Source organism: Ciconia boyciana, chromosome 3 (genome assembly GCF_034638445.1).
Source record: "Ciconia boyciana chromosome 3, ASM3463844v1, whole genome shotgun sequence".
NCBI lineage: Eukaryota > Metazoa > Chordata > Aves > Ciconiiformes > Ciconiidae > Ciconia > Ciconia boyciana.
Genome location: NC_132936.1, coordinates 119545436 through 119572022, shown reverse-complemented (window position 1 = coordinate 119572022; position 26587 = coordinate 119545436). Strand labels below are relative to the sequence as shown.

The following is a 26587-nucleotide window of genomic DNA, read 5'->3' as shown; positions in this document are numbered from 1 at the left end:
CAAGAAAAAGCCTGAGGAAATGTTAGGGGTTTTGCTGCCTTCTTGCTGCACCTCAAGGTGTACTCAGTTTATGATTTTAAGCATTCCTCTTTGATCAAGAGGGCTAGATTTTTTAAAAAAATTTTTAATTAAATGCGAGACTCATGCTATCTTGGTTCCAGCTGTTAGGCTAAAGAGTACAAAAAGAGTATGCCAAACTTGACAACACTTCTGCAAGGTCTAGGAATACGTTAGCACATATTATAACAACAATTAGAACCGTTCAGTTATCTGCTTTAGGAGCGTTCTTTTACATGGGTACAAATAAGATCATAGTGGTCTGGCATTTGTAGTTCCTGCCTCCAAAGATATTTGTGTCTAACTTTTCTTGTTTTCTGCAGTGCTTAGTTAAATGTTTTTGTGGATTTGCTGTTTATAAAGGAAGGGATCTTTAAAAAACTATGGCTACTTGTGTTTCATGACCAGTACTTTTATATCTTGCACTTTAGCCGGTTTGGTCAGTTTAGTGTCTTTTTTGCCATTTAATTTTTCTTGCCAATGGTTTTATTTATCACTTATTTATTGCAAGGATAATCCCTGAAAGTAGATTGCTCTACAGGACGTGTTTTTGAGAACCTCAGGAGTATGATGAAAGCACACAACCCCAGATATTTTTCTTCCAGCAAATCTCTTTGGAAGGAAAGGCTATCTAATACTCTGAAAATGCCCTGGAGAAAAATCTGAAAAAGTAAAAGCGTGGTTGAGACCTGCATCCTCATTTTATCAAATGCCTGTAGCTTGGAACAGTGACATATTGGGAATTAGTTAAATAATTTTAGCTTCTTATAACAATAATGTTTTGATATTGGTGGCTAAGAAAAAGAAAAGTATGGCAAGAAGGTCCATGACAGTAATGATACCTGAATAGGACTCTTTCTTACGCAAATTCTCAGGTATCTAAAACATGTTCAAGCTGTAGTTTTCCTCCAGATAGGACACTTCTGGGTGTCTCTCCCCCACATAGTCACTGTAGTAGTCCTTGAGCTCTCTACGTCTTTGCAAATTTTGGCTAAAATCAGCCATAGGTTTAGAATTTGCAAATGAATGACATGGACACAAATAATGTGATTTCATAATCCTTATCTGTCATGAAAACAAGGTGAAAAAATCTTTGTATCTGTGGTTGAGAATGTTGAGCTAAAGATATAAAAATTAACCCTTCCAGGTGAAGAAAGCTGTGCAACAGGAAGGCTTCAGCAGAAGGAAGCGAGGATATAGAGACATCAATGACATTGACATCAACATGAACGATCCTTTATTTACAAAGCAATGGTACCTGGTAAGTTTTGAAAGAAAATCACAGTAATCATAACTAAATAACTGGCATTCAAGCCGTTCTGTGCTGTTGCAATATTTAGCAAGAGTTCTTTCCAAATATGTCACAAGAACTTGGGAATGGATCCAAGGCTCTGTCCTGTTGTTTTTAACTGTACCTCTTTTATGCTGGGAACACCCAGCACATTTCAAGAGCTAAATTTCATTTCAGTCAGCAGAAAGATCCTTAGAAGGCTTGAAAGAGAACTGTATTGGTGTCCTGTGGGCATTCCTGGTGTGCTGATGTGACCCCTAAAACTGCATATGAATCATGTCTTTGAGCTGTTGCCAGGTAAAATATTGTTATAGAATTATAACAAAAAGTTCTAGTGCACTGGCTAGAAAAAGTTGAGGTTTTTATTTTCTTATGGAAATTTGAATGTTAATTGATTTTCTTCTATCAAAAGCAGAACAGCTGAAAACTGATGAATTTTGGCTTAAGCTAATGTCAAAAGAAACTAATATTTTGCTAAATTGTTTCATTTTTAATGTGTCATATTTTATAGGGAGAAGTCTTTAGTCATTAAAAAAAATTAAATTTTTACATAAAAGTAGCCAAAATGTTATTTTTCTATTTAAAAACTTGAAAAAGTAATTTTGCATCAGTTTTAATGTTGCAACCTATTTATGATTAAATACTTAGTAAATGCAGTATTGTCTTGTTAACTTAAGAAGGGTCATTTTGCTTAAGAACAGTGTTTCTTATTCTCTTTCCTTTTAATCTATTTCTTAGTTTTATGAATCCATCCAATATGGCTGGGGTTTTTTTTCTAAGGCAAGAGTTTTCAGATTTATGAGGGCACATTAGCAGAAATGGGACTTCATCCTTGATGGCATGATAAACTAAAGTGTGGATTAATTCACTTCTTTCTGGTACTTCAATCAAAATGTTGCAGATAAAAATAACAAAATTTTTATGAAGCTATACATTTTTTAAATTATAAAGTACACTAAAATGTGTTTTGAAATGAGATGTGTCTGACACACAATGGAAAAAAAATCTGGAACAGCAAAAGCCATAGTATTTTTCCCATGGAACTCAAGAAATTTGCGAATGAGGTTGGTGAACATGAGTAATGCCTGAAGATAAAGGGAATTGCCCGTACTGCAGAACCATAGAATCACACACACACGAGGTTGGAAAGGACCCTTGAAGTTCATCTAGTGAACTTTCCTGCTTAAAGAAGGGGTAACTTGGTTATCAAAGAAGTTGTTTCTGATACTAAACCCAGTGGTCGTGAATTTCAGTAGATCCCTGCTTTCAAGAAAAAGGCATTTCCTGCTCATAAAAAAAGTCCTCTGTAAAATCCATTGGTCTAACTTCTGCCTGGATTGACCCACTGACATGCTTAAGTAGAAAAGTCCTTTTTTGGGTCCAAAAGATTCAGTGTTTAATCAAATCTTGTAAACCACAAAGAAGTGAATTTACCCAGGGTGGTTGTTTTTTTTGTTTGTTTATTTTACTACTGCATTATTGTGGTCAATATGATTATGTACAGTTGTGTACTCTGAAGCAAATGGGATATATTTTCCATACGAAAGACACATGCAAAGATATAAAGCAAAATTCGGTGGTTGCGGAAATGTGCTATCAAGTAAAAAAAGCTATTCTTCCTTTTTCACTGATGTGTATTAGATTAACACTGGTCAAGCAGATGGGACTCCTGGACTTGACCTTAATGTAGCTGAAGCATGGGAGCTGGGATACACGGGGAAGGGAGTTACCATAGGAATTATGGATGATGGTAAGTGAAGACTGCATGCTAATTTAGTATTTTTAAGTAGTTTTTTCCATGTAATCAAGGTCAAAAAAGGATTAAAAAGTAATAACAGATTGCTTACAGTGGTGAGACTACCAGCCTCCATAAAGCCTTTGAGATCTTCAGTGAAAATATGTTATAAAGACTTCACTAGGGATACTGAAGTATGGATATCCAAGCATTAAAAGTAGTTTGCAATTATCACTCAGATATCTTCCAGGGCACACTATAATGGCCATTAAGCCAAAGGAAAGACTCCCCTTGACTTCTGTAGGCACTGACTGGGGGACGTAATTGCTGTGCAAAAAGTACTTAAGAAAATGTTTTCTGGGTTACATTATTCTCAAAGTCATACTTGACAGCTGAAATAATTAAACACTTTCATGCTGAATGTCAATAAAGACGTGCATATTAAATATATTACTAATTTGAGGCTAAGTTCAGGGAAGATGAAGATAAAAGGTACAGTCGAAGTCAGAGCTGTTCTACTCATGGGTTCCTTGCTGAAGTACAGGAATTCTGTGCAGTCTCTCAACACTTTTCTTTGGGCTAAATTTTGAATGTTTTTCTTTTATGGTGACTGAATAATATTAAAAATGAATATATACAATGTCTGGATCCACATATGTTTTCTAGGGTCAACTGAGATCTGTCCTCACTTATTTCTGTTCCTCATCTGCTTACTGCTTACAAGGTTTTTGTGGAAGTAAGAAAGTACTCAGACACCTGTATATTAATGAGAGATCAATCTCATGTGAGAGATGATCTCATGTGATGTCATGAGAAATCACAATTTCACTGATCACCCAGAGGCAGGATTTAGCTTTCAGAATAACTAGGCATGACTGTGATGGGGATGATGACAAACTACTTGAGCTTCAGGTCAAATAAACCTGTTGGCCCATCAGATACAGCTTTTAGAGAAGGGGGTAATTTGCCTTATATTCACTTCCACTAACTCTGGAGGAGACCACCTGAAAAATATGATTCTTCATTGAGACTTTTGTTGTCCATCTACCATTTGGATCAGTAAGGCTCTCCACAGATACAAAGGTCTCTTCATGCAAATCTAGTGCTAAGGACCCTACATAATGGGAGGTAATCGTTTCATCAGAACAACCACGATAATATGACATTCTCCTTGCAGATGAAATGGAGCATGTAATAGTGTGGTAGTTGGAGACATGGGGCAGAGTAATGATCAAAATGTAACATGAGATTGGTGGCCATTTCTGTGTATGTTTTAACTGTATTTGTAATAGGTCAGCTTACCCCATCTGAGTGTAGATCTGCTGCTTCTGTTGCACCATCCGCTGGGATTTGTATATTTGCTATAGGTAGAAAGATACCATATGTTAGAATGAGTATATTCCACACCGCTGCCCTGTTACAATCTTCAGCACACTACCAAGGTGCGGGGTCCATGCTCAGATATTTGCTAAAATGGTCTAATCCAACACTAAAAGTTCTCTTTCATACACATAATCCAACATGTTTGCCTTAGTGATCTCCCCAAGTCTAGTTTAGGTAATTTTCTGTCTGCTTAGTTTACAATTTTCAGTGGTTAAAAATACTCCTTTTTATATCCTGTACTGATCCAGTGCTTACTGATCTTGTTAGTTTTGGTATGCCTTGAGATGATAGAACTTGTATAAAGATAAATTGTGATTTAATCTAATCTTAATAAGTAAATATGATCTAGTCTACGAAAGAGCTCAATAAATTTTGTTGCCAAGCTCACCTTTTCAAGTGGCACCTGGATTTTGACATAAATGGTTGAAAACTAGCTGGGACTGCAGCAGAAATGGTAAACCAGTTTAAAAGTCCACATTTAAAAACTGGAATCTCACTTCAGTCGGTTGCATTATTCGCCATGATCATTTTCCTATGGTTGCAAAGGAATCTTGTTTTGTTCTGTGATCATTAGAAAATATTTTCTGAAACTCTTAACCTTTGGTTTCTGTTCTGTCATTATCTTATTGCAGGAATTGATTATCTGCATCCTGATCTTGCATCAAATTACGTAAGTACATGCTGACCTTTTCTGTAAAATGTGGATTTTCTTATAGTCCTTCTGCTACAAAATTTTAAATAATGAGTGGAACAACAGTACAGCTGAACTGCTGATCTTACAGATGATACATTTCACATTGAAAGAAGCAGACTAAAAATGGGACTGCCTTTGCAAGGAGTGGAAAGGTGACAAGGCTCTTCGTAGAGGAATGACAGTGCTGCCTTACATTAAATAAGCTGCAGCTTGCAATATTGGATTTAGGACAGAAATGAGTAACCTGGGAATTGGCTCTAAATCCTGCTATTAAGTTGCAGAATGCACCTGTCACTTGGAGGGCCATGGAGCTGTGGGCTGTGGCAGGGCATGTATTAGCCTTTGAAACCTCCAGGAACAGCTTAATTCCTTTATAACAGGTGATTTGATCCAGTGCTTCAAAGCATGTGCAGAGCAGATTGTGTATTCTCAGCACACGCTGTGTCAATTGATTGTTCCTCAAACCTACCTCAGGCTCCAGACCTTTGGACTAGAGGTTTTTTATCCTTCTTAATTCTTCCAGGCTCTCCCTAGCCTGCTGCTGACACTAGCACTCCTATCTCCAGGTGTCTACAAGGGCTCCCAGCACCCATGGATTGTAGGTTGCCTTTGTGGTATGCTGCTCTTACACTGTGCTTCTAGCAGTCCAATGGGCAATTGGCCTCAAGAAGCTGTGGCTCCTTGCCGGGGTGGGGGTTTGCAGTGTCTCTGCTTTGGGTCTTGCTAATCTCCTGCAGTCAGTGGCTTCTTGAGGGAAGCCCAGGCTTCTGCAGCTGAGCAATGTGGTTTAGTTTGCAATTGCAATTAAATGAAAAGAAGAACAAAGACAACTGGAAATTTTGGTAAAAACATGAGCCATTCAGATAGAACAGCTCTAAAATGAGAAAGAGTAAGACAATTACTTTTACGTACTTGCAATTCAGAAAATAATAACACAGAGGATGAAAATCTCTTTGTTGTTGCAAGTAGCAAAGCACATTTGGTAGAGAATAAATGGATATAGAAGGTGTTTACTTTGGACAAGGAATTTGGGAAATAGCTGACCACAGAGGTAAAGTGCAGGATAGCCAGTTTCACTTCTTACGAACTGGCTTAATAACTTGATAGCAGCTAATTAGACCCTGTGCCCTGACTGCAAAATTCTCTCCCAAGAGGAATAACTCAGTAGGATGTTCCCATAAATTGATACAAATGAAGAAGTTTGTAAAAGGCAGCCTTTTTCTTTGCAGGAATTGTGCTCTGTGTGTATATTCTAGCGTATGATCTGGGCAAAGCACGCGCTCTTTACTCACTTTTCAGCAGCAGGCATGGACAAAGTATGTGGGAATATTCTGATCCTAAAAATCATGTTTCAAATAAAAAAGCAAAAAGTCTGTACACCGTATCTGATATAACATCAAATAGGAACAGTTCTGTTGTTAACAGTGAACCTAGGATCATGCCCAGAAACCAAAAATAGATTTCTCTGTAATACAGTGTTTTCTCTTTTAATTCTAAAAATATTTTCTGTTTGATGGATAAATATTTGTCAGGCTTAGCAGAAATACATTGTTTTTAGAGTGGCAATAGTGAGTATTCTGGGAATTAATGGAAAATGACACAGAGAATGACAATGCACTGACATGATGATAGAAGTCAAAAAATAGTGCAGCTGGAGAGAAATCTGAGAGTTCAGAAAAGAAATATTGGGATGAAAATTGGAGAAGAAAAGCTGCCTGGGTATGTGGACAACAAACCTTTCATGGCAGTCCTGAAAGACTTGTGAGGAGACTGATCTTGAGATGAGAATCTGAAAAGGTTTGTGTAGGAATAACTTTGTCCAAACAAGGAGCGGTCCAGTAGCGGAGCAGTGATCAGGCTGTGGAGGGACAAAAGAATATTGTCTGGCCAATGCAAAATGCAGAATTAGACATGGCTTGTGCAGGGCAGATCAATACCCAGACAGAGGGCAGAAGAGACTGTCTTACCAACCACTCATTCCTCAATCATTAAAGGAGCAGCAGAAACCCCATCTGAAAGATCACCATCTTAAAGGGGATACCACTCCAATGCTTTTAATACACAGATACAAAAATATGAGCAATCACGTGAAATCTGTGGTTCTAGGCTGTCACAGCACTGGGGAAAAAAAAGAAAAAAAAAAAACCAACCAAAAAAACCCGCTTGAGTTTGTATAGTTCATCTTTTTTGCCTAAGGTTCACTTTCAGTTCCATGCTGAATATACCAGAGGACACAGCAAGGAAATGTGCTGATAAATTAGCACATTATATGCAAGGTAACCAGTAAAAGGGTAAACTTGGTGACCAGTAAGAGGTGCTGGCACCTCCTCACGCAGAGCCGGCTGCAGTTGCTGTGTCTGAGAGGTGGCTGGCTGAAGGGCAAGGTTGGTTCCTGCTCCCACTGCTAAAACCTGCCATCTCCTCCCTCGCTCAGGTAGAGCACAGTGGTTGCAGGGCTTGGTTCACCTGCACTTTGCCTCTCCTCCTCTCGCTGCAAGGCTGCGCAGGCCTCTTAGAGTCCTAGCAGATCCTGCTCTGACAGCATCTACTGTCTCAGAGACCACAAGGGGCCTTTTTTCCCAGTAGGTAGTAATTTGGGCACGAACTAAAGACAAGGACTTAAATTCAGCTGAAGAAAAGATCAGTTTAGACCTAAAAATGCAATGAAACAAGTCTCTTGGGAATGAGTTGTTAACTCGCTTCGGGCTGGCATAGCAATTGCAGTCACCCTTGTACAATTCCTATACCACACGTTTGGTGTTTCATGACATTTGCACTTTGGGACAGCTTTCTTTTAAGTTATTGTTTATTTTTAGGAAAATAAAAGCCTACAGCTTATGTCTCAAGTGTGTAAGTGCCTGCATACCCTGGCAATGTCTGTACATCTTGCTTGGAAAATGGGGAACAATTAGAAAGTCTCTCAAAGGTGGTGGTTTTGGCACTGGAGCATTTTCAAGTATAAAAACTCGGCTTTGATTACTCAGTTTAATTTGACATTTATGTTTTTGACTTGCTGGTTTTCTTGCTTGAATAGTTTAATGGGGGTTAGCACTTAGACAAAATGGGGGGTTAGGGAAGAGAAAAAGCTTTCTAAAGAAAAAAACATTGTGTATTTTCTCCTAAAAATTGCTGAACTATGACCTATGTATGGAGTGCACTCTTTCCATAATTTTCTTTGCAGTTTCTGAGCTTTACTGCTTGAATCATCCATTTCTCTTTTTAATGCACTTCATATACATGGAAAGGAGTGTGCCTGCTCATGGTCTGGATGGACGGCTCACCCAGAACCCCCTCCCAGCTTGCTGCAGTATAGCTACTTGCTTTTCTGTGATCAGGGGGTTATGGTAAAGCTGGAATTTTCCATTCTGCACCGTGAATGCAGAGAGACTCATTGTCAAACAATCAATATTTTCTTCCAAGCCTTGGAAACCCTGCAGAGGTTCAGCCTTCAGGAAATTATTTTTTCCCACAAAGGGAACCCTTAATTATGAACTGATAATTAAAAAGCTGAAGCCTAATATAATCCATGGTTTTCTTTCAACTCAGACTGTACATACAAAGCCAGCAATTTTCAGGACTGACTTCTCCAAGATACAGCATCTGAGTGAGAAAGAAAAGTGAAGTAATAAGGGCTGCATATTAGATGAACCACGCTGCTCCGACCCTCATGATCTGCCCCACAGAAATCCCAGCTGATGTAATTGCCCAAGTCAAATAGAGTTCACTTATAACTGGTGTCGAGAAAAACGTTGGCCTTCCAAGACAGAAATTTGTTGGAAACCCTCTGAAGACCTTGAAAAGCTCCCAGTGTCTCTGCACTGTCATTAATATCAGCCCAGAGGATCCACAGGGAAGGTAAAGCCAAACCATAGCAGAGCTGGGTTCATCCTTGCCTGGCATCAGCGAATGATTTCAGTTAGCTTTATGAGATCCAATTCCTATGGCATGATTTTGGAAAGAGCCTGAGACAGTTACACTGCCATTTCCTACTGCATTTCAAAGGGTTATTGAGCAGGTGCACTAGACACTTAATGTCAATAAAGCTTTACTCCTAATACATCAAAGGTATTTTATGGGCAAACTCTGCATGCTGGCCATTGATGCTAGTACCTATTTTTAATTGCAATGTTGAAGTAATACTTACATTATCACAAAATAAGGGACAGAATAAACTGTCTCAGATGTTTCAACACTAATTGGATTTTAGATTGTTTGGTTTCATTTGTTTTTTTGGTGTTGCTTTGGGGTTGGGTTATTTGCTAATAGGTTTTCTTAAATAAACACTAGCATAACAATTAAAAATTATCAACCAAAACCGGGGATAAATTCACAAACATCTTTCTACTAATGCTGAAAATCTAGTAAGCACACTGTTTGATGGATGCTGTTAAAGTAGATTGTGGCAGAAATTTCATCAAGGAATTGTTGAGACAAAATGAAGCCTCTTTTTTGCCAGAATAGAAGGATGAATCAAGTGTTTAAATGCCAGCCTGACTGATGCCTTAGCAACCGAAACTGATGGCCTTCTGTTGGGCTGTTTACGCTGCTCAGGTGGCTTCTGGCAGCTAGGAGGCTGGTTTTAGCATTTAGAAGATGATCATTCAAGACATGCAAGGCAATGAAGTTTCACTGGCATAAATTAGAAGTTACTGTGAAGAGAATGAAGTTATCTGTTTCAGACTTGGCTATTTTTTTTCTGTTACTCTGTGCAGGATCAGCTTTTGGGCTCATCTCTCTGTTCTATGCAATCTGTTTTTTTTCTCTGAACATACGAAAGGCTGAAAAAGAGAAGATGCCTCCTCTGATAAGATCAGCCAGGCAAATGAGGTTCTCTGTGTACTTGGAAGGCTGTGCTGGGTTTACCATGTACAGAAAATGCTTCACATCTTGGAAAACATAACGGGGTCCTGCAAACAGTCCTTTCCTCCTCCCCTGCTCCTGACAGTAACTGGTTTTGCAGGTACTTGTTACAGTGGAGCTCATGTGCTCCAGTCTAAATAAGATGACCGTATAGTTCCTTTTCTCTGCCTCATAGCTACGCCTCATAGCTACTTAATATGAGCACTGCTAACGGGAGAGAGAAGCCATGGTGCTGTGTAAAGGAGACGTTAGTGTCTTCTTATTTAATGAAAGATAAAAATGTTTTGTAATCATAGATGTTATTAAAGCTTTCTAGCTTTCAACTCAATTAAAAAGATGGAACAGCAAAAAGAATTTGAAGACTGTGTCTCCTCTGGATCATTTCATATGGCCAGAGGGCATAGAAAGAGGCTTTTTCTGCAAAGGAGGTTGCAACTTGTCAAGGAGGTGTGATTGCCTTAAGGAGAGATGATTTGTGTCACATATGGAGCTGTGTTTGCAGCTGAAAACTGGATTTCTCACACTGAAAGATGTTATGCTGACTGCTTTGCTGAAGCCCATTATCAGAGATCTGGACCCTGAATGCTTGGCAAGTTCTGGGACTTGGTGCTTAGCACCATCTATACAGCTGGAGTTGGCATTGCTTCACTGATGTTGGCCTCTTCAGGGGGATGCACTGATTTATACTGGCTATAAAATATCCTCAAAGTACAATTCCTTTGGAATCAGAAAGATACTAACGTACTGTAGTTGCATTTGCCTGAGATTATTTTCAGAGTAATGAATGCTGCAGAAAGTTTCCAGCTTTATTCTATACTGGAACCACCTGAAAGGGATAATCTTCAAGTTAAATGCATGCCTGGTGTGCAGGCAATGTGAGATGGTGCCAAAGACGCTTGCTTTGCAAGCTAAAGACCACACGTTGTCCGCAGCATTTATTTTTCTCTATAATCAATGTACTTAATTAATCAGCTGCACACTGAGAAAGTGCAAGGTGGCTAATCGCTTTAATCATTAAGCAGTGGTATTAATTTTCACTTAAGGCATCATCCGTGGAAAGTAAATTAAGATTGCTGAAATGAGAAATGCACAGGGGTGGAAGAGAGCAGATAAGGACATTTATGCATCAGTTCTGGCTGGCGCTTTTGAAATTGGCTTGTGCCTTTCTCCAGGGTTTCTCCAAATAAGATTTTGGAAATACTTTCTTCTTTTACTTGGGCAAGAAAAGTAGAGGAAAGATGTTAGTCCTCACTGTTTGCCATGGAGGGACCTGGCATTGCTTTGTTTTGGTTTTTTATTACCTTCCCTTCTGCAGACCAATTAGCTTTTGGAACTGGCCAGAAATCTTCCATTAGAACAATATTTTTGCTAGTAAAGATGAGTGTTTTATAAAATCAAAGTGTCCATGGGAAAAAAAAAAGTGAAATATTTTTATTTTGGATCAGTTCAACCTCATTTTCAATATTTGACTTCTAGAACACGCTGAAGTAAAACAGCAGCAACAAAATCCCACTCGTGCATGGTCCACTTGGGAGAACAGGGTCAGATACACGGTCCCCTGGAGGCAGTGCACGCCATGCAATTTTAAAACCAAATTCAACAAAATTAAATAAAGAGCTGCTGTTTTTCCAAAGTGAAAATACCGCATTTTAGGTTGAAAAAGGCAAAAACATTTTTGAAGATTTTATTTTCTTTTTTTCAAAGAATAGTTTTTTTAACTGCTCATACTGTTTAAGACACTAACCAGTGTTGAAATCCCTGAATATCCATCAGCATTGAAGTGGAAGTTAATTAAAATTCATGCTGTAGTTACATTTTGGCTACCAAGGTATCACCAGGGAAGTCTGAATTAGATGGTGCATGTGGGGATCACTAGTCCCTCACAAAGCTTCATCAAAATTTGACAGGTGTTAGGGAGAGTCTTGCAGGCCCAGTGATTATTTTGGCAAGGAGAGTCTCAAACCCACTGTTAACTAGTGGGCATGCAACTGGTTTTAAAAGGAGAGTTTTGGCCAAGCCCTTTGGATAAGCCAAGCTTGCAGGAGAAGAGAGCAGGGAGGCACGAGGAGTCCACGTTCTTCTGCGAAACCATAATAGCCTAGATACAGTAGATAAAGATGAGGATGACCTCCAATACTTTAAACACCTCTCCTTCACTGTGCCTGTAAATTAATTTGGTTCATTTGAAATTAATGCAATTTTTTCCGTCCTGGCACTTCATCTTGACATGGTTGGTTGCTTTGCATTGTTTGATTTTAGTTGTATGCATTTATGTTCTCCATATTAATATTTTACTTCTCAGTAGCTGTGTAGGTGGTTAAGATATTTTTAAACACCTGCCCTATTTCAGATTGCTTTGATTTAAATATGATGTTCTTAATTTCTGTTGCATTCCCAACAGAAGCAATAAGCATAATGAACATCTCTTACAGGGGAACAGAATAGCAGTGCACAATGTCTAATAAAATGTTGGCCTCACTGAAATTGATGGTAGTTTTTCCATTAAGTTCAGAGCAATCAGAAATTTGGCAGATCGTATAAATAACAGGTTTGTAGTGTTTGTTCTACTGCGTATTCCTTTTTATTTTAATCCTCACAGTAAGAGGCATAGGCTTCCTAGCTTCAACTGAGCAAGTAGTGATACCAAGAGCTGTGGAAACATGGCTGCCCAGGATAACATATTTTACTGTAGAAAAGGAGCTTGTATTTGATGAAACTTCGGCCATTTCCAGTGCTGGGTAGTTGTTGTTTAGTGAAAGTTAAATGGATATTGTAGTGCATACCTCAGTCACGCATTCCCTGTGCTGTCCTTACTCATAAGCTTTGATGTAGATTGGCATTCATTGGAAATGTTCTGCAGGCAGGTTGTGGTCTGGATTTTATTAAAGGAGGTGAATCTCTCTTTGAATATGTACAAAGGAGAGCACAAAGGCTGTGCTATGTTCAAGGACTTCTTAATTTCAATATTAGCACATGTTTTTTAGAACTACTTCTTGTGAGAAACTAAATCACTTTAATTCAGTGGCACTTAACTCAGTTGCAGAATTAGTCAACAGTGATACCACGTCTGACTGATGTAATTATGAATCTTTCTTTCAGTCAGCTAATGATGTCTAGGATATTTCTGAAATTTACACATCCAGTAAATTACTGTGAAAACATTAGTTATGATCAAATATACTAATCTTTAAGAGAAGAACCTGGAATGATCATGTCCTATTTAAAAGCATAAACACTTGCAAAATGTAGTATGTGTGGATTTACATGAGAATGTCTGTTCTGAAGATCCCACATTCTCTCCCTGAAATTCTGGATTTAGCTGTCCATTGGTTTTGCTGATTCCACATGGAATAAACAATGCAAACTTTTTAATTAATGCAAAACGGTATAAATTGGTCTATTGAAATCCCTGAGAACCCAGCATGTCTTGACAGATATTAGTGACATTATTAATACTCACCTGGGATGCTCTCAAACTACGCTAATGAGGTCAGCATGCAACTGGAATAAAACAGAGTACATCTTCAAGACCTTCTAATTCTAAGGCATGTAAGTCAACCTGTGTTTGCTTTTTGTGACAAAAGAAATGCAGATAATAGTTTGCAGAGTCTCTTCTCTGCTCACCTGCTTTTGATTCACCTACAATGTCACTTTTACGTGTCCATTCATTGTCTTCCATATTCATGCAATTTAGGTGGAACACCAGTTGAGCAGTTGTTAACTGTTCCTTCTCTTGTCAGCTGAGAAACCTTTCAGAAGAAGGAAAATACCCAACCACTTTTCTGTCTCATCTGTTCTTACTTTCAGTTCCTCTGTATCACCAGAATAGCTCTCCCTGTCCTTCCCTCTCCATAACCATCATGGACCAGGTCTGTCTGTTGTGGCTAACTCCTCAAACCATCTAAGCCACTTTGATTTCCCTTTTCTGCAAAGCCGCAGTTTGCCTGTTTTGTAACATGATCAGTGTAACCCATTAAAGTGGTCATCCTTAATATCCTGCCAAGTTTGTTTTATGAGTACCATTATAACCACATGTCCAGTATTCCTGCATTTTTCTGTGAGCATTGTTGATAACTGATCGGTTTTTAATGACTCGGACTGCGATGCCTTTGCAGTCACAGAGAGTGATGTTGGTGCCAACTCCTGCCAACCACACACAGCAGCAGGGAAGTATTTGCTCTCCCAGTGCAAGTGGCCACTCTTCGTCCAGACCATGTCATGCTAAACAACTGGGTTCAAATAACTGATGAGTTTGTACTGCAGACTCTGAGCTGTAGATTTTCTTCCACTGATGGACAAAATTGTCCTTTATCCACCACAGGACGCTTAAGGAAGAGACCTTTATGCTGGGTGTGATATGAATCCTGCCTACTGTGTTTGGTGGGAGAGCCCGTGGCTACAAGATTTTGGTAGGCTTTGAGAAGAGCAAGAGGGCTTAGCTCCCCTTGTCATCCAGCTCATCCATCCAGGAGGCTGTAAGTGCTGGCTGCCATCAAAACCCTGCAAACACAACCTTTGCTGCAGCTTAGTATCCAACACATATTTGATGTGCTGACAAACTTGTCAGTTATTTCTTACAGGAATGTAACTAAGAATAATGGACCTGAACCTCATTTCTCTGCTGCCAGCTTTATACCTCTATTACTCTCTCAACTTCAGTAAGTCACACTGATACATAACCAAAATATATGAAGGGGGAAAAAATCCATGTATTGGAAAGGGAATGTGGGCCAGGATTTTAATAAAATTGAATACTAAAGCTAGATGAAGTGTGTGTTCACAGTATTTTTCAGTAAAAGTCATTGAACTCTTTGTATTTGCTGTTATGATAAAATAATTCAATGGCTCATATATCTCTAGCCATTCAGATGCCAGTTTTTTTCTTCCCCCCCCCCCGAATTAAAAAAATCAAAGAGTTCATTCCATAGTTTAAAGCTTTAAAGCTTTAAATTTGCTACTTGCCCTGAAAATCTTTAACGGTAACTAGTTGCTTAATTTATTTTTATTTTATTAATTTCGTTGTCTTAGCAATGTGCCTCCCTATGAACATTCAGTACCCCTTCAGTATGTTGCAGGTATGACTTAAAGATTCTTGTGCACCCTGTCTGAAAACTAAGGAGTGTTTGGCTGAGCAGAAATAGGTTTCATGGGGTTTTTTGTAGGTTAACTTGCTTTTACCTTCAGAGCTCTGGCTCTAAGTAATTAACAACTGATGATGTGCTTTAGGTTTCCTCCACATCAACCTGAAAATTGTGAAGCAGGCTAAGAATGCCAAGAGGTGAATTGTGAAGCAGTCTCTTTATTATAAGCACAAGTTCATTTGGCTGCTTGCTTTTTAATGAAGTCTCATGCCTGCCTCCATTTCTTATGCTTTTTCCTATGTCAGGTGAAGATGCAGGGGAGAGGAAATGGAGGGTATTTCAATAAGCTAGTTTTATTTATAAAACTTTGTTGGGGAAAAAAAATAATAATTCTCCACTTCTTAAAAATCTACCCAATCCAAATTTTCTCTGAGTCTCTGTGATTCCTTTTTTTGGTCCTGTTTGACTGTATACCTCTGAGCCAAGCATTAGCAAACAGCCACAGAGAGTTAGATGGCATTTAGCTGGATGCATGTGGACTTTCATTTGGTTTACTATATTGGGAAAACATTCAACTGTCTTGGTACCTAAGAATGGAATTGATAATTTCATCTCTTCTTTGAAGCTTGAAAAAGTTTGTGGTTAGATCTACCTGTGTGGTATATGTCACTGCTGTGCTGCCCAGGTGCCTTATCCCCATGTGAAATAATTTGTTTAGCTGCAGCCTTCCTATTTGAAGATGCTCACGTGCCGAAGAGCACCAGCCGGCAGTGTAGCTTGTGTTGCTTTTCTGATTTTTGTCTGTGAGGGAGATAGGAAAGAAATTAGTGGGGAAAAAGTAAAATAAGAGGTTGTGTGACACTGTAGTGCCAAGTGATATGTAGAAAACATCATCAGTTACTTGACAAAGGAAATCTGTCTGATCGAGAAAAAGAACACAATGTAAGATGATCTCAGTGAAGCAGTTTTTCTTCATAATTGTTACTGTAAAAATAATGCTACTTTAATGAAGATAAATATAAATGTTAACAGGAGGTCCCATGTCTTTCAGCTGTATTTTTTGTTTGTTTGTTTTTAAACCTAAGCTGTGAAAAAGTTTCAGCTTTGCAAAATAAGCTTCATCAGAGGTGAGACAGTGAACATGTCTTCCTATAAATTCTAATAACTGGATTATTAGCATTGTTACCACTTGTAACCTCAGATATTTCTACTGTTAGAAATTAAGCAGTAGTCACCTGTTGTTTGTAGCCAGTTTATACTCTTCTGGCTGTAATTCCACTAGTTTTTCTTTTGACCTAATCCCAGATGCTTGATGAGCGTTAAGGAAATTGAAATAGAGCTTTTTCAGTGATAACTAGAAAATGAAATCACCACTGCAGTGTGCTCGGTACTTGCTCATTCTGTGGCCAGGCAGGGCCTTTAATGCATACCTGAAACTGGACTACCCGGAGGGCTTATGGGCACCTCAAGTATTATTGAGGACCCAGCACACTTCTCTACTTCATCCATTTCAAATGATGCTCTGATGTATTATTCTGTGACTGCTTTGAAAAGGAGGATGGCAGAAAAGTGTGCTGCTGTCTTATTCATTATTCAGGATCTGGCTGGTGTTGTCTGGCTGAGTATTTTTACTTTTATGATGTATCTGTAGGAACCGGGTAAAAGGCTTATGTTTGTGGAGGGAGATGATGATATTCACCACCAGGGACTTAAGGTAAATATTTTTGAACATAGCCCATTACTTTGTGGATATATTCTCGGTGTTGACAAGGTCTTGAGTGCAGCTCTGAATTTGCTGGATAGTAATATAGGACATGTAAATTAGTTCATGTAGAGGCAGAGCTATTTAAGAAGTTGCAGGTTTTTTTCATTTCCATTTAAAAAAAAACCACAAACCAAAACAAAATAGAACAGCATGCTTCCCATAGCAGAGAGGAGAGGGCTTACTGTATGACTACTGAGTTAGCAACAGTGCCTTTGTTTTTCATTAATGACCTTTAAGCCTTACAGCACCCCTCCTAGGCAAAATATCATGTTGCCTCCTTTTTTCCCTCCTGGTGAGCATATTCCATTTTCTTAAGCTTGTGTGTACAAAACTGAATTTCATTTTTCCATCGCGTGACGTTTGGTGTTATTTTAGTACAGTTTCTCTGAGATGTTATATGTTGTAATTTGAGCCCAGGGGTTTGCTCACTCTTTGGATCAGTAAAGAAATCAAACAAGCAAAAGGTATCTTTCTACCTCAGATCTCTAAGGATTTGCAGTTGCTTGAAGAGGGTAAGACCGGATGCCAACTGTGTTAAAAATGTTTCTCTTCTTTTAAAAGATACAAATCTCTGGGCTAAATTCACCAGTGCTTTAACATCATGAGTAGAATCAGGCTGTGACCAGCAGGACATGTGTCTTTAATTGTTTGTCTCCTGGACTAACATGTGAGCATAGGCACATTTCTGGAGTTACAGAGAAAGAGGAGAAGTATGTGTGAATTACTCTTCAGAGGCTTGTAAAGCCATATAAAAATTTATGGGCTTGCTGCATTATTCAAGGTACATAATTTTATTACAGATCTGAGCAACACGTGGGACAACTGATTTATTGTTATTGTCATATTTTACATAATGAATGTTTTACACAGAAGATTTAACTGCATGTATTTTTAAAAGTACAGGGCAATTCTTTGGCAAATGCCAGCCTAAGCTTATTTTTAAGGAAAGCAGAATTTTTTACCCAGGCAAAAGTAATCTATTCGTGTCGTGGTATACAAGCCATTACTTAATAAATGATTGAAAGAATCTCATCGTCTGATCCAGTACTCTTCTGGTAGCATCTTATTTGGGGTAGAGGCTAGAAAGCAAAAATGGAGATATGCCTTAAAATACAATACTATTCCTCTCTGTAATAACATTTTTATTATATAATAGACATTATTTATAACTAATTGTGTATAGATGGTGACTGATAAACATCAGGTGCAAATAGCTTTGCAACAATCAACTGGTTTTGATTGAACATGAGGGATAGGATTCATCTCATTTTAACACTGTATGTCTAATGACTAGTCTAACGCTAGACCACAGTCTATGATCAGTGCCTGAGATCGGTGGCTTGAGTTGCTCCCTGGAGGAAAAAAACCAGGCAACTACCTTAGATATTGAAAACCAAATATCGGACGCTTCAAGTCTAAGAGAAGTAACTGCCAGTAGACCAGTTTGGCATTAGAACTGGAAACTGAATCAAGTGAATTAAAAAGGAAAATGTTTTCATTTCGGTGTGCTTTTGCAGATCCTCATCTGCACTGGCTTTGGTTGCCACCTCCTGGGTTCCTACCCTGATTAAATCTCCATGTTAGTAATAAATTGCTGCCTGCTGGGGAGTCCAGCCTGTGGAGGAGAATGGCAGAGCACAGATTTTAATATTTGCTTCCCAAAACACAGGATGAAATATTTTAGCTATCCACTGAAGCAGTTCCCTTTTTGGTCCAGTGCTGAAACTGATTTAATTTGTCACTGGTTTATGCTTTAAAAAAAAAAAAAGGAAAGAAAAAAGGTTGAGGCTTAGATATTTGGGGATTTGATCTTTAAATTAGGAACTTGAAGCAGTCCATTTGTACTTGTCGCTGCTGTTTCATTACCCATTCCACTGCTTCCATAGTGTGGGCGGAATATTCCTTCATGAAGCTGAAACTCGCTGTCTTTTCTCAAAGACCCTAATGAAGATAAATTGTGCAGTCAGCAGTTGTTTTCTTTCCAAGAATTCTTCTTAATTTTGCACTTTGTGGATGGTTCCTGCTACATTAGATATCTCTTTCCTTTGAGTGCAGTGATCCAAAATCAAGCAAATAAGAGCTACAGGATGTGGAAGACTGCTGCACAACTTTGTTTATAGCCTGCCTAAAGCAACCTTTCCATAAGCTGACATTTGGTTAGCTTACATACAGCAGAGCTGCAGTCTGCTGTAGGGTGGCTGAATCATTCATGCTGGAATCCCTTTGCCTATCACTACTCTGGAAACGAGTGGTACATCTGCATAGCTAGAAGGGCTTTTCCATCCATCATTCTTTGCACAAGGGAATTCTAGAGTCAAGAGCGGTTGATAGCTACGATGAGGTGCTTGCATGTTTGATGATGTCCTGAAAAATCAGCCTCACCAGACCCCCTTTGAGCTTAGGGTCTATGTAAGTAGGACTGCATTTCTTCCAGATGGGGAAAAAAACACAACTGACCCACAACTGAGTTTAAATTCTCATTGGTACAGTATTTTTAGAGTGAAAACAGAAGTTCTGACTGAATAAGAAGCTGGCAATATATTGAACTAATTACATTTAGTATGAGTTAGACCATACCTACCTGAAAGAAACGATCTGAAATCACTGGAACTAAGCTTAGTTATTTGCAGGGCACATCTAGTCCTATGTTATCTGCGTAGTTTCCAGGGCATGTCTAGTCCAAGGTAGTAGTGTAAGAAAGTTTCTTTAATTTGTGAATGAAATGCATTTCTCTCCAAAGGCTGCCAAGCTAGACTCTGTGACAGAGTAGGTTTTATCTGCTAATTAAATTACTCGGAGAGAGTCATTGTTTCTGTTTTGACTTTACCATAGGATGTGGTTTTCCAGCTTGTCCTGCTAGGAGAAGATACTGCACTCATTAATAAAGAACAGGACTGGCTCTTCTGTCGACAAGCTAATTTCTTTTCACTGCCATGTATTGGATGAAACCTGGCCCCTTGCACAAATCCTTGTCATAGCTCCCCCAGATGCTGCGGAATCCAAACTTCCTCTGTTGCATTAAGTTGGGATGTCTGTGCCATGTGGCTTTTGCCAGGCGCACTGGGTGAGACCCAGAGTCTTCTAGCTCAAGATCCTACCTCCAACAGGAGCCAGTAGTGGATGCTTGGGGAGCAGTATGGTCACCAAGTCAGAGAATGTGTAGTGTCTACCTGATCATGGCCTCCCAGCTTCTAGCATTCACCGTTTTATGGACTGTTGGAGAAGGAGGAAGCACAGCATCTAATACCCCCTCCAGATTTATCTTCTGTATTTATTTGCCTAACCACTTTTTGATTTCGTTCAGGCTTTTAACCTCTGTATTGCTGGGGGACAATTAATTTTTTAACTCATTACACGTTCTGTGGAAAAGTACTTCTTGTTCCCTGCTGCTTCTAAGTCTCCGCTCTGGTAATTTCTATGGATTCCCACTAGTTCTTATATTATGAGAAGTAGTAAATAACAACTCCCTGTCCACCTTCTCTATGCTCTTCATGATTTATAGGCCACTGTCAAATTCCCCTTCTTTGGCTGAAAAGTCATGTTCTGTTTACTATTTGCTCATACAAATCTATGCCATTCAAAGTGCCGTATAAGCAGTTGTGGTAATTAAAAGAGGTAAATTAAACATACACCTGGGCACTGAGAATTTGTGGCTATAGCTGACATTATTGGAAGGCATCTTCAGGCTGAAAATCAGGGCCTGCCTTTAGAGATATAGAGAGATCAATAAGGATACTCACAAAGGGATTCAGCTATGTCTGAGCTGGAGAACAGCATCAAGCTGTGTGATAGGCATTCTGCAAATCTCTGCTCCATTCAAATGCTGCAAAGTCTTTATTGTCCATGCTGGATGTAAGCAACCAGGCTTTCTGAAATGATCACCCAAAAAAAATACTGTACAGTAACTTGGAAGATACTTAGTTTTACCCTCCAAGGATGAAGGACAATGTTGTCCCTGTTTCGTTCTGGTACAAGAGTTTTTGAGAGTTAGGGGTTTTGAATCCAAAACCCAAAGACTTTGGTGCTACCAATGGACTGTCTATTCCTGTACCCCAGGAACGGAGAATCTGCTGAAGGGGAATGTTTTTAGGAGCAAAGCTATTCATACACGAGTCTCAAATTATCTTCAATAGCATGCTCAGCCAAATCTGAAAAAAGAATACAAGTACACATTAATTAAGAATTAACATAATTCTGTTCCTTGAGTATGGTGTTTATTAAAATACAAACTCTGTGAACATACACTTGAGAGGAAGCTTCTAAATATTTTTAAAAGCTTAATTTTCAGTCACCCTTTATTTATTTTTTCATTAAGAGAGAAGAAAGAAGATGGCACTTGACTTTCTGAAACTTTCCATTTGCTTCTTAGATATAGCATCAAAAAGTTGCTGAGTGTCCTTAACTCTGCTGATGGGGCAAAATCAGGAATGATTTAGATTTGTATGAAAAGCAGAGGCACAGGATGACATTTTTCAAAGGCTCCTGAAAGCTGCATTTGTTCAGACAACTAAAGGACCAAGAAAATATGCAAAAGGATTTTCAGGCATATGTGCTGACCACTAATGCAGTTTTCACATTTGAATTTTGAGAAACTTACATTCTTAGGTGTTGAAATGCTTTTAGAAATTTGACTGTTTGTTGTAGTACCATAAATGAGTTTTTAAAAAATAATTCTATGATGGAAGACTCAAGTGTCTGGTCACTTCCCCCACTGCTTGGAAAATAGGGTTTAACCTTTGTCCTGCCACACCAAGTAGCATAAAACCTAAATGCTCTTGTAAATGTTGATGAACAGCCCCTCAGTAGTAGCCTGAGCTCTCACACCACCTCACAATTAGCCACGCTATTTGGAAAGACTAAATGGTCCACAGGAGGCTTTGCACCCCAGAAAGCATCTTTCCCCAGGCTTGCTGGTGTAGGAAGTGCACAGCACAACAGGGACCAGTTTGTGTCCAGATGCATCTCACAGAACGAAGAGGGCAAAGTTTACTAAGGATTCTCAGCCCCCCCTCAGTTTGTGTTCCACTTTGCCCTGCACATCTGTTTTTTGGCTGATTTACTGAACCTTTTTGTGTTTTGCAGAACGCCAAAGCCAGCTACGACTTCAGCAGTAACGATCCCTACCCCTACCCCCGCTACACAGATGACTGGTTCAACAGGTAAATGGATTTTGATCAGCCTGCTCTTCACTTTGGTTTGCTTAAGAAATTATAATTATTGGCTGATATTTGTGGAATGTCTGTTTTCTGCTAAATTCTGTGGTTGCCAAAACAGAAGCTGCAGTCTCACTACTGCTAGAAAATTAGAGGTTACTTCTGACTTCAGTTTTTTTTAGGTAGCCTCTAGATAATGCTGAACGACCATTTTATGGTTTATAAATGAAGTTGCTGCTTCAGGAGAGTATACGTGTAGATTGTTTGAATGGGTGATAGCCACATACTGTTTTCTGTCAACTATCCTAGGACATTATGGTAGGCCAAATCTGTATAGGCTTAATACAATTTTGACTGGTTACCATCTACTGTGTCTGAAGCAGTATTACTGCTAACTAATTTTAAAGGGAGTAAGCTGGAGACAGGAAAATGCTTTGGGGGGAAAAAAGTCTTTTCATCTGATTATAGACTAAGAAAGCAGAAAAGCAGCATGGTGTAGAATGACCAGTTTAAAACCAATTAAATCTTACATAAGTTCTGAATCATCTGTCTTTTCACCGTGATTTAAGGACAGTGTACATGGGTAGCATTTCAGGGCTGATTCTGAGATACTTCTAGCTGCCGGAGGAATTAAAGTCCACGTACACTGGCTGGGAACCTGTTCTGTTGTGTTTATAAACCTGGAATCAACAGTGCAGCTGTGCTTGTTGTGTTATTTCTCCTGAACACATCATGATTGCCCAAGACCCACTCCTCATTAAATATCTTCTGAACTTAGCCAGTTTCCAGCAGGAGAAGGTCTTGTCCTCAAGGTATGGCATAAATAAGAATGGCCCAAAAGGAAAGGCTTCAGATTTTAGGAAATGTGACCTTTTTTGTTTCCCAAAACTCATTTGTGGTTAGAATGGAACAGAAATGTGTGTTGACAGTTTTTAAAAAAACTCTGTGCCCTGGATTCTGCATCTGTCCCATGAAAAAACTCATTCTGTCAGGCTGACTGCTCCTAGCAAGATTTAACATAGTCAGGGGTGCAGAGTCCAAAGCACACCTATAAGTTGTGTTTATTACCTGGTGATCTCGGCATCCAGCATCTCTGGCTCTGTGGCATACTCCCCAGGGTCTGTAAACTGGTAAAAATTGTTTCAGGATATTTTCAGTGAAATTTCCAGAAGTCTCCTAGATGCAAATGTAATTGATGTTGCCAGCATTTACATAGCAGCAGCACTGAGGATTTGAAAACTTTTAAAGGTTTCAGGGCTCAGTCTTAGTGCTTATCAAAAACTATTTTAGGCCTATTTGATGTGGTTTTCATCTCTAACTTAGTATGGGTATATGGATGGCCTCTGAGTTTTGTATGGGTTTTTTGTTTTTATTTCTAAAGAAATCAATTTTAGTTCTGTCAGAATGGCACAACAAAGATGTGGAGCAGCTGTGCTTCCACCTCAGATGCAGGCTTTCTGGAACAGATCAAACAGATTTAGGAGCTGTGATGTCCTCCTTTGTAGTCCTGCCATTTTTCAGCCAAAGCAAGATGCTAGTGAGATTTCTCCTTCATTTCAGGGAAGGACATCTGACACTTTTAAACTAGTATGAATCCAATTAGTGAATGGAAAGTCCGAGAAAGACTAGGGCTCTAATTTGTGAGGGTCTGCTGCCTTTCTTGCTTTATTTATGCAAAGGATCTTTGTAGGAGAAAGATATCACTTAGCTCTGGAGCAGCACAGAGGAAAATTAAATTTAACTTTAGTGGGTAATGGTAGCTTCTGTCATTTTCAGTGTGGAACTTCATAAAACTAAGTGTGTTCTGCCAAGCCCCATTAACACTGATTGTGCTGCTATCAAGTATTTTATAGTGGGGCACAGTTTGCAGTCCTCACGTGTTCTGCAATGTGGCCCTGGAGGCAGAGTTACCTCCTAAAGTCTCTAAAACCGGGCCTTGAGCATCCTGGATGTGTCAAGGGTTATGGTATCTGGCCCCAGGCACCTCTGGCTAACTTCAGGCACCCAAGTGAAGAATCAAGGGTAAGCACCATGGTCATCTGTGACCCAGTCTGTAATTATTGAGAACAACATGATTCAGGTTTTCAGAGAACTGCAACACTTTCTTCTATTTCTTTTCTTGAGGGGATGGGGAGCTCAAGTCACCAAGACAGGAGGAGAAAAGCAATGCAGAAGCTGCTTTGCTAATTTCCTTCCAACAGAAAAAATTGATACTTAGAAAGTATAGCATTCTTTGTCATGAACCTTGAGGTTTCTTTGGTGAGACAGGGAATTTTCTGCCTTGCAAGGTAAATCAGGAAAGCATTCCAACACATTCAGGAAAGCATCCCTTTCCTGCCTGCGCAGTTCAAGAATGCTTTAAGATGCAAGATCTCATGTTTTCTCCAGGCTAAGATGCAAACCAACACACCATATCCAGCTGTTCAGGAGTAGTCGTGACTATGTTTTTCTCTGCGTATTTCTTGACTATACTGTTAATCAAGCTGATGTGCTCATGTATAAGCTATTGTCATAACTTCTGACTCCTGAATTATTATTACTGGTAGGTTACAACTGTCTGCCTATGACAGTCTGTCTAGCCATATGTGTAGCTGCAATGGTGCATCTGAATAGAGAGTAGTTGCACAGAAAAGCCATTCAGAGAAACCTGCAGTAAAGGCTCCATTTTGCTCAGTTTGCAGTCAGTGATGTATCTCCCATTGAATTTTATGCATGTAGCAGGATCAGACTCAAAATAGGATAGCGTAATATCCCTTTTTCCATAAAGAATACATTTCTATGTGAGCAATTCAAGTGATTTGTGGAACAAGAAGCAGAGGACTGTTTTTTAAAGAGATGAACCAAGGGGCTTTTGTGAGCTGCCAGCTGCATGTGCAAAGTGTCATTAGACTTTAAGAAAAAAAGGGAGAGGTTTTTGCATGGAGTATTTCATTAATCGCAGCTGCTCTGCTTGTAAGCACAGATTCCCCTTCCACTTTGTGCTTTTTAAGGCTGCTGGAAGCACTATGGCCTTTCCTTCTAATAGCCACTGGCCTGTGAAACCAAGCAGGGTGGGTTTTGGAATGGGACAGCGTGGTGCCTCAGGCAGGGAATTGCAATCGGGCAGTTTGGCTGCTATTACAGGGAGAGGCACGTAGATGACTGGGCAACCAAGGGATTTATTCCCATGCTTACCATACTGACTGCTTGACTGTGTTCAGACCCACAGCTTAGGGACCAAGCCAGGATAAGGGGACACTGGGTGCAACATGGGGCAGGGCTGTGTTTGAGCCTGAGGAGCAGTAGGAGCAGTGAAGGAACCTGAACCAAGCCCTGTTCCCAAAAGCAGAGGCAGCTCCACAGCACTCAGTGGTTTTTAGGAACCACTTCAGGAACTGCCTGTGATTTTTAATCCTGAACCACATTCAGTACCTTGGCATGTACCATGTTGTGCAGTGTGGAGGTACCCATAGGAGTCAGAGATAGCTTGGCCTTTCTGTACAGCCCTCAGATTTCTTGTTATGAGTGTGTAGAAGGCACGACTCAGGGCTCCCCATCTCAGAGCACTGAGATTACAAATTTCTGCCATGATATAAATAACCAACAATTATTTCCACTCCTGTAGCCTTTGTATTCTGTATATTCTCTCAACCAGATAAGAGTTAGCTGGGCAAAAATTATTCACTATCTTGGAAACCCATATTCTTCAGAGGTAAAAATATCCTTTACTTATTATGGATCCAAACAAAATACCATTGAGTCAAGGAAGGAACTCCCCTTGGCTTCCAGACAGTGCTCATTAACAGGGTAAAAATGCCTCCTCCTCATTTTTCAGTCAGTACAATGGAAACAACATAATAATTGAGAATTGGAATAAACAGATTTAGCAGCTCTTTCTGCCTGCAGTGTTACGACACAAGCGTCAAGGAGGAGCCACGGCACTACTGCTGGTTCTTGGCGTGTTTGGATGCAGGCAGAGTGGCACGTTCCCCAAAGTAGGGGAACATTTTCCCTTGCGCAAACACTCAAATGCTCAGAAGCTGATGATGTCATGTGAGTAAAAAAGCTCAGAGGGACACATATGCCCCATAAAAGTGTCCCTCTGAGCTTTGCATATTTAACTGCTGCCCACTGCAAGGAACTAAAGTGGTCAAGATAGGCAGATCATCTCAGCTATTGAGACTGCAGCTCTCCATAGCCCTCCCCCGGCAGACAGCTGAAGTTAGGAAGGGCGAATCCTGTCTTCTGCTGGCTGCAGAAGCATTTCAAAGCAGATGAATAGCAATCCCAATGAAAATCTGTGCCACCTCTGACTCTTTTAAAAAATGTGTCGATAAAAGGGCGTGTATGATAGCATTGGCAGTGGCTTTTAGAAATAGAAATAGTTTTCAAAGACAAAGCAGAGTGAAATTTTTGTAACTAGTACAGATAGGTTATTTAAACCAGCTGAAGGCAAAACTGACTTTCAATTGAATCACCCTCTCCCACCTTAGGTTTTCATGAACATTCATGTGAAATGTTTGCATTTATGTAATGTTTATGGAAAACTTGGTCTGCATGCTACTATATGGTTTACCTTTGAAGTAACT

General features: G+C 39.5%; 1 protein-coding gene across 1 annotated transcript in view; it reads left to right on the top strand.

Moving 5' to 3' along the window:
- PCSK2 (proprotein convertase subtilisin/kexin type 2) overlaps positions 1-26587 on the top strand; it is a 103137-nt gene that overhangs the window by 50241 nt on the left and 26309 nt on the right. The window contains exons 3-6 of the mRNA XM_072858561.1: positions 1205-1318; positions 2990-3098; positions 5099-5136; positions 21949-22025. Of these exons, the coding sequence (XP_072714662.1) occupies positions 1205-1318; positions 2990-3098; positions 5099-5136; positions 21949-22025 (338 nt within the window). The remainder of the gene's footprint in view (positions 1-1204; positions 1319-2989; positions 3099-5098; positions 5137-21948; positions 22026-26587) is intronic.